Source organism: Pteropus vampyrus, unplaced genomic scaffold (genome assembly GCF_000151845.1).
Source record: "Pteropus vampyrus isolate Shadow unplaced genomic scaffold, Pvam_2.0 Scaffold90, whole genome shotgun sequence".
In the NCBI taxonomy this organism is placed as follows: Eukaryota; Metazoa; Chordata; class Mammalia; order Chiroptera; family Pteropodidae; genus Pteropus; species Pteropus vampyrus.
Genome location: NW_011888871.1, coordinates 1886628 through 1895309, shown reverse-complemented (window position 1 = coordinate 1895309; position 8682 = coordinate 1886628). Strand labels below are relative to the sequence as shown.

The 8682-nt window shown below is 57.9% G+C and overlaps 1 protein-coding gene across 1 annotated transcript in view; it reads left to right on the top strand.

The window, feature by feature from the left end:
* Positions 1 to 6913, top strand: part of MMD2 (monocyte to macrophage differentiation associated 2) — a 21942-nt gene extending 15029 nt beyond the window's left edge. The window contains exons 6-8 of the mRNA XM_011363879.1: positions 3367 to 3468; positions 4218 to 4287; positions 6710 to 6913. Coding sequence (XP_011362181.1) covers positions 3367 to 3468; positions 4218 to 4287; positions 6710 to 6913 — 376 coding nt within the window. The remainder of the gene's footprint in view (positions 1 to 3366; positions 3469 to 4217; positions 4288 to 6709) is intronic.
* The last annotated feature ends 1769 nt before the right edge of the window (positions 6914 to 8682 follow it).

Here is an 8682-nt window from a genome sequence, read left to right as displayed (position 1 = left end):
CGCCCAGGATGGTGGAGCACTCGCTGCACATGTTCGACCGCATGGTGATCTACTTCTTCATAGCGGCCTCCTACGCGCCCTGGTGAGTACCGCGCCGGCGCCGGGAAGGGCCCGGCCGGCTCCCTCCCTCTCCCTCGTTCACGTGGCTTGTCCTGTGCGGCTGGCTAGCACGCTGCCGCCGACGGGCACGACACAGCGGGGTGAAAGACGCCCCCCGCCCATTCTCCCGCCCCGAAGCGACTGAGCAGCATCGCCCGTGTCCTTCCAGAGTCATTTTCCACGTGGGAGAGGACACGCGTGAGTGTGAACGCGTATCTGTGTGAGCTCTCTCTCTGCGGGTGTGAACGCGTATCTGTGTGAGCTCTCTCTCTGCGGGTGTGAACGCGTATCTGTGTGAGCTCTCTCTCTGCGGGTGTGTACAGGCGCAAACTCGCGTGCTCACACCGTCTATTCAGAAGTGCATGTTCACGCGTCTACTTTCTCCCACGGTTCACGGTTCTCCCACTGCCGTGCGGGCGGCTTCCATTCTCACAGCAATGCGGGGGGAGATCTTCCCGCGTTTGCACGTCGATGAGACGCCGATGAAGTCCCGGTATTTTTTACAGCAGCGTGGTGTTCTCAGCCGCCCCGTGTCTAGGGATATTTATGACATTGGGACACTGCATTCCTTGGCTGTCATAAGTAACACCGCAGTGAATAGCCTGGTTTGTGTATCCTTTAGCTCACGCGTGTGTGGATCTGTGGGCTTGAATCTGATGAAATTGATAAGAGGCGACTTTGACCTACAGAAACAGCAGCTTCGGAGAGTTGAGTCTGATCTTTGCAGGATAAATTCCGAGACTTACTCAGACTTCTCGGTGGCCGGGAGTGGGCCTTCATAATTTCACAGACTATTGCCAGGTCACCCTCCACAGTTTGTAGCACAGTTTAAACTCCCACAGTTCTGGAATAAAGAGACGCTGAGCCTCAGGTCACGTGCTGAAGGCCTGGGGAGCCCGCAGGATGGTCCTGAGCGCATTTGCTGACTGTGTCCTGCGTGGCTGGGCGGTGCCGGGTGCTGTTGGTGGACGAGGGTCTATGACAGGACCATGACGGCACAGTGAGAGGGTCCTGTGTGCGCTCAGACATGGGAGCTCAGAGGAGGCACTGCCCTGGCGTGGGGGCCTCAGGAGGGCTGCCTGGAGGAGGTGTACTGCTCTGAGATTGGGCGGGGGGCACAGAAAGGTTTGGTGATCCATTTTCTCCTAGGAAATTCCTATTTTTGGCTGTCCTGTCCTAAATGGGGCCTTCTCTTTCATCGTTTCGGCTAACAAAGGGGTTTTGCCGTATGCGTGGGGGTGATCACTCCACACGTCGATGGGGGTGTACCGTTTCCGGCGAGCATGTGCGGGCACGAACGCACCTCTCGGCAGCGCGTCACACGGCACCCAGACGGAGGGACAGAGCCCCCTCGTCCCTGCAGTCACCATGCCCGGGGGAAACCACGGCCCTGAAGTCTGTCTTCACGTGACGGTTTTGCCTGACCTTGAACTTCTTAGTGATGGAGCGGTGGTTCTTTTGGGTCTGGTGAGGCTCACGGAGTCCTGCTGCAGGGTGCTGGACAGCGTCCTGGGGGCCTGCCCCTCAGGCACCCACGCTGCTGTGACAGGTGTCTGCGTGGTCTCCAGGTGTGCGGTGACTATGGACGCCTGGGCCTCTGGCATTCTGGCACAGGCGGGAGGTTGCTGGGGCTACGCTTAGGAGCGGATGGCGTTTGACTCTGAAGGGTGGCTGCCTTGGTTGCCAGGGGCCACGGAGGAGGCTGGTGCAAGGACCGAGGAGCGAAACCGTGGTGGCCTGGACTGGGTGGTGGCCGTGGAGGTCAAGAGAAGAGGATAAATGGAAAAGATATTTACAGGAAACAAAGTGGACTGTGACTGACCGGAGGTGGGGGAGAGAGACAAGGGCCAGATGGCAGGTCCCCAGGGAGTCAGTGACTGTGGGGGTGCTGGGGAGTCACCTGCTGCTGTCCACCTGGGGGCGTTGCCAGACCCTGTTCTGCTGGGCTTCGGGAGCGGGCAGGGCTTGCTGGTCTTCTGTGTGCTTCAGGTCGTGAGATGCCAGGTGGGCATATGGAGACTTCTAGAATAAACGCAGGTCCTGGGTGAGGGGTGCAGCTTGAGCGGGTAGGTGGGAGGCCAGTGGAGTGTGCCGAGAGCAGGAGAGAAGCTGGAGGCCACGGAAGGGGCACGTTCCCCCCGACCCCCGAGTTGACCCCCAGCCTGTCAGGAGCTGGGTGACCTCAGGTTTCTTCTTGGATGTCGACGAGAAGAGTCAAGGTAAGTTTGGTGCTCAGCCGCAGTAATGCTCCGTGACGTAGATTCGAGAGTCACCTCGGACTGTCCTCCCCTCTGCCGATCGAATGCCTGGGCTTCTTTCCTTTATCCCTGGCTGGGGCTGACCGAGCAGCGGCTCCGTGCGGCTCCGCCCCATCCTCTGCTGGTGTCTGAGGCTGCGGCCGCAAACACGGGCAGGGCTCTCTCCCCTACGGGCCCTGACGGTCCCACAGGGACACAGGCGTTGACCGTGCCAATGCTGACACGGGGAAGCGAGCCACAGTTGTGGCCGTGAGGGAGGGACGTGATGCCGAGGCGGGGAGCCGTGGCTGGCTCGAGAGCTGCTCAGGAGGGAGAATCCGCAGAACTCGGGGGTCGACTGGATGCGGGGGACGAGGACGGCGTGGCGGCTAGCTAGCTCCCTGGTTGGACGCCTGGGTGCACAGTGCAGAGGAACATAAGACGAGAGGTGGTGGGTGGTTTTTCTTTGTATCACTTGGTTTTTCAGCTCTTTTCTGGAGGGTCGGGGCAGGGGGGGGGCGTGAATGACTCCCAAGCCCCCCATCCCTGCCTCGATCAGAAAAAAACCGTTTTTCTGTATGTGTTTATTTATATTTTTGACGGATCGGGCTTACATCTAAGCTCCCTGCTTAAAATCTTGACTCGAAGGAGGCACGTGCTGCGGTCCGTGGGTCAGGGGCTCTGGCGCACGACCGTACGGCGTCTCCCTGGCTGGACGCTGGGTCCCCGGATGCGTGCGGGTCGGAGCCGGTGGGTTCCGCCCCCTCCCAGGCTCCCCTCGTTCAGGCTCCTGGCACTGTCGGATGGCCTTTCCCGTCACGCTGGGACGTTATCGGTTTGCTAATTTAATTTTCCTCTAGTCATTGCGTATCGTGTCTTTCCACGTGTCTTCTCACGAGAGCTCAGGTCCCACCTGTGCAGCCACAGAGGACGGGGCTTCTCCAGGGTCGGTTTCCCGTGACGGGCCAGCTGTGGAGGGTGAGGTCCCAGGGGGCCCCCGTCAGGCTGTGCCCCCGGCTCTCTCTCCCAGGCTGAACCTTCGCGAGCTGGGCCCCTGGGCGTCCCACATGCGCTGGCTGGTCTGGGTCATGGCCTCGGTCGGCACCGTCTACGTCTTCTTCTTCCACGAGCGGTAAGCAAGGCTGGGGGCTCTGTCGGGCGGGGTGCCCCTCAGTGCCGCAGCCAGGCCTCCTCTTCCCTGCCCCCGGTGACGTGAGGCCCCAGAAGCGGGAGGGCAGTGCCCTGCCTGGCGTCCCAGTGCTGAGGTGCAGGGATGGCCACCAGGTCCACAGCACAGGGTCAGTCTGGAGAATTTTTGAAAAAGACCTTGTGGGTTCCGAGACATGCTGAACTTTTCATGTGAACTTGAACTTGAACTTGTTACCTGCCCTGCCTAAGCTGTGTTAGCTGGTGAGGGGCGAGGCTCTGTGCATCTGGCCTGATGAGTGACAGGACGGGGATTATCGAGAGGGGAGGGAAACGGGGCCGTAGAAGCAAAGGGAAGGACACGCTCTCGGCATCTCCAGGGAGGCAGGAGATGTCGGCCGATGCAACCACTCAGGTCCACGGAGAGTGGCCGCAGGGCCCCGTGGGCAAAGGTGCTGGGGTCAAACCCTGACGTCTGCCCTGGGCCTGCGCTCGGGGAGTGCCTGGACGCACCCCGCACTCTGCATTTGCAACCCTCAAATGTCACTTGCGGAAACCGAGTCTCAGAGAGAGAAAGAGACCGGTCCAAGGCCACCCGGCCCTGCCGGCCCCCGCGTGGGGTGTAGCGGGGTGACACGTGAGCCCAGGCGTGCTCTCACCCTTCCTGTCAGGGTGTCTTCTCATGCCCAGAACAGGGAGCTCTCCGGAGGCCAAGGTGGCTTGTCTTCCTGCCAGGTACAAGCTTGTGGAGCTGCTGTGCTACGTCGTCATGGGCTTCTTCCCCGCCCTGGTCATCCTTTCCATGGTAAGTCCCACTTGCCCGGCGTGGGGCCTCGCCTCCAGCTGGAGAGGACCCAGGCTGTCCCCCGAGATTGTGAAGTCGAGCCTTCTCCTCTGAGAGCAGAGGAAACTGAGGCACGGCGTGTCAGCGTGACTCCCCCAAATAGGCATTAGACCCTGAGGGCCTCTTCTGGCTGAGCCTCAGTTGCCCTGTCTGTCAGCTGGACACAGGAAGCTCAGCCTGTCCGCTACCTCCCCAGGCCAGAGAGCAGCATTATTTTTAAGTTATTATTATTGGCAGATGTTAACATTTTATGTATTCACATCTAATTGATTTTCTTTTTTCTTTTTTTCTTTTTTAATTTTATGGCTTTGGCTTTAACAATTATGGCTATTCCAAGCTCATATAAATATTTATCTATCTTTCCTCCTGTTCCTTTTGTGGTTTAACTTCTCATTTTAAACGCTTTATCCCCACCGCAGTTTCTCTTATATATGGTGATTCCTCCCCAAATGATTGGCCAGTTATTTCATTTATCTACCATTTAAAGATGCTCATTTCATCACGTGTTGAATTCATATATACACATGGGTCTGTTTCTGGAATTTCACTTCTGTTTTATCGACCGGCCAGTTTTTATACTAGTACCAAACCGTTTTACAGATCGTAGCTTTCATCGCATTTTAATCGTCGGCAATAAAATCTTGTCCCATTCGGTTTTCTTGCTCAGCGTTTTTCCTATGATCCGTATTCATTTTTACAGGTCGCCTTTTTCCCCAAGTTTATTTTTGTTTTAAATGTGTATTTTAAGTTACATCTATTAAATTATATAATCTCCACCAAATTACATATTATACGTTTAAATACGTATTTGTACTTACATATAGTAAATGTACATTTAAACACATACTCACCGCGAACGGTAAGTCCCGTCTGGAAGTGGACGGCAGAGCCGCGGTCCCCTCCCGCTTCCTCCAGGCCGCAGCCACCGTTAACCGTTGGCCGTGGGCCTTTTCCATTTTCTCATTTGCATGTGAGTCTCTGTGGATATGCAGACACACGGACTTGTCGGTTTTTCTTTTCTGAAAATGAGATGACGCTGCATGTGCCCTTCTGCCGCATGCTTTTTTCGCTTCGCACGATGTCGTACGTGACTGTCCCTCAAGGCGATTCCCGCCTCTGAGGCCGTCGTGAAGATGGCCCTAGAGGACTGGAGTGAGGCCCTTAGTACAGTGCCCGGCACGTCGGAAGTGCTAACAAGTGCTGGGTAGTGTGCATTTTATTATCATGTAATTAATATTTGAGTAGCAGACACAACACGGGGGTGTGGACGGAGCCCCGTCAGCCCAGCGAGCGGAAGATGAAGCTGCAGGATGCGGGGGGGCGGGGGGCGCCGTCTCCACTGGCTACCTCCCACGCATCTGTGCACGCGGTGGATTGTGCGTGCAGAGGCAGCTCCTGGAGGACACCGCAAAGCACTGTCACCTGTAGGACTGGGCCGGGGAGACAGAGGGACAGCATGGCAGGTTCTGCTTACTTTCCGCCCCCTCTCATCCCGCCTGAGTCCCTTGGACAATGACTCCACGTTAAGGGCAGTCATCTCCGAGGGCTGGGACCACGAACTTTTCCCTTACTCGTTTTTGTTGGTTTTCTCTGAAGTGTTTTGCCACGCGCACGTTTGACTGTTCAAGCGTGGCGATAAAATATGCGTAACTTTATGATCTTAACCATTTTAAGCACGTGCGCATTGTCGTGCAGCCACCGCCACCACCATCTCCAGAACGTTCTCATCTTCCCAAACTGAAACTCCGCCCTCATCAAACACTGACTCCCCACCCTCTCCCCCTTCCCCTCCCCCAGGTAACTTCTATTCTACCTCCGTCTCCATGAATTTAGCCACTCTAGGGACCTCGTAGACGTGGAATCAGACAGTATTTGTCCTTTTGTGTCCTTATTTCGCTCGGCACAATGTCCTCCAGGTCCATCCAGGTAACGGCACATGTCAGAGCTTCCGTCCTGTTAATCCTGAATAGTATTCCATCGAATGCGATAACACAAATGACATTCTGTTCACCCATCTGTCCCTCCACCCGCCGATGGACACTTGGGTGGCTGCTTCCGCCTCTGGGCCGTTGTGAATAGCACTGCCTCAAACCTGGGTTTACGAGAACCTGCTCGAGTGCCTGCTGTCCCTTCTTTTGGGTGTAGACCCAGAAGTGTTGCTTTTTAGACAAGATAAAAACGCTATAAAAGATTCTTTGAGATTGTGATAGAAACGCGTCACACGCGAGAGCTGATCCGGAGAGAACCGGTGACCTCACGGCGTTGACACCCCTCCCGGGAGTTTGGGCCTTTTCGATTTGGGTGGGTGGGGGCGATGGCCGGGTGCTCGTGACGTTGCTGGCCGCTCCTCTGACCTGTGCCCCACCCTTGCCCTTGCCGACAGCCCGACACCAAGGGCGTCTGGGAGCTGGTGACCGGAGGCGCCTTCTACTGCGTCGGCACGGTGTTCTTCAAGAGCGACGGGAGGATCCCCTTCGCCCACGCCATCTGGCACCTGTTTGTGGCGTTTGGCGCCGGCACCCACTACTATGCCATCTGGAGGTACCTCTATCTGCCCGGCACCCTGCAGGCCAGGGTGTCCAAGTGAGGCGGCCCAGACTGGCGACACTTGGGCTTCTGCAGACGTGAGCCCGGAGCACAGCGCCCAGGCCTGTCTGCTCTCACACCGGCAGAGCCTTCGCCGGGTCCCAGGTTACTTCTGGTGACAGCCGGACCGTCCCCTTGGGTCCCAGATGAGAAAGGATGCGTTTCGTCATTGTTGCAGAGGCGACGTTAACCCTGTAATGCGTTTCTGTTGTAGACAAGTGTTTCCTAATACAGCCGACGTCCACGTCTTCAGAGCAGGGAGCGTACGTCTTCCGGGCGAAGTGGACACGACGGGCCAAGTGTGTTTCCTAGGGTCCTGAGAAACTGGACAAGGGGTCTGGTGAACTGTTCCCACCGGGCGGCCAGGGCCGCCTCTGTTACCGAAGCCCTGGCTGGGAGATGGTCCCCTGTCCAGGGAAAGTCGCCAGCTCATAGGGCGGGAATGACGAGGATCCGAGACCATGCAGACATCGCCAGTCAAGTGCAGCGTGGGCGACATCAGCCTTCTCCAGCCGGTGCTCTGGGCAGCCACGGGCAAGTGGCTCGATGCTCACGCCGGCACCCCTTTGCCTCTCCTGCTGTGTGCCCTGCGGTAGGCACGTGGCCAGGACAGTTAAATGTCCCCATGCGAGGGAGCATGCCTGTCTTCGCTCCCTCTCCCTTGCCCCTTTTGGGGAAACTCCTGGAGTGGGCGGGGCAGGGGCACTGCGCGGGCACTGCGGGGACACCAGGCGCACACTCTGAGCAGTGCCTGGCCGGCCGTGCTGGTCTTCAGCGCAGAGGGCAGGGTGGCCAGGGACGGGGAAGCTACAGCTCAGCCGTTTCTTCTCATGCCGAAAAATCCAGAGAAATTCTGAGCCATTCGTTGGAGGGGTGAGCAGCTCCTGGGGACATACTAACCTGTTCCAGATACAGGTTTTCACGATGCCAACATGCAGATTCTCGCTCGGCGCCGATGGGTGGCACTGGGGGCTCCTCGGCTGTGTCCCAGAGGGGAGGCCTGGCTCGTTTGAGAGGGACCTGGGCATAGCGTTTGCGATACCCCGACCCCTGAAGCCCCCGGTGGCCCAGCGACAAGGCATCTGGGGCCGGACCTCCGTCCCTCCCGGGGCCGGGCCAGCTCCAGGGTCTGACCTGGAAGCTCAGAACCTCTGGATCAAGGCTCTGTCTCAAGTGGGGTGAGCCCGGTCTGTGGCTCCCAGCCAGAGTCAGTGGGCGAGACGGGGTGCCGGATGCTTGGTTCTGGTACATTCCGGGATATTTCAGGGCTCTGGTTCCTGAACCCTGTGTGTCCCGCACGGGTTCTGCAGGCGGGGCCTGAGCGAGCAGGTGCTGGGGGATGGGTTTTGTCCTCTTGCTCGTGTGTATACGCACATGCGTGTGCATATGTGTGTGTGTGCGTGCATGCATATGCGTGTGTGTGCGCGCGTGTGCATGTGTGTGCACATGCGTGTGCGCACGTGTGTGCATGCGCGCACACGTGTGCGCATATGCGTGTGTGTGCATGTGTGTGCGTGCATGTGTGTGCGTGCACGCGCGTGTGTGTGCGCACGTGTGTGCGCGTGTGTGTGCGCGTGTGTGTGCGCATGTGTGTCTACACCAGCACTCCCAGCCCCCAGAAGCTCCTTCATTCCATATACCTGCCCTACAGAGCTCACAAAGTATTTCCCATCTGTAGGGGTCAGGCGTAGAGGTGGGGACAGTGTTGGAGGAAGGGACACTGTCACTTGACCTGAGGCCCGAGGTCTGAGGGGGTGGGGTGTGGGTCCC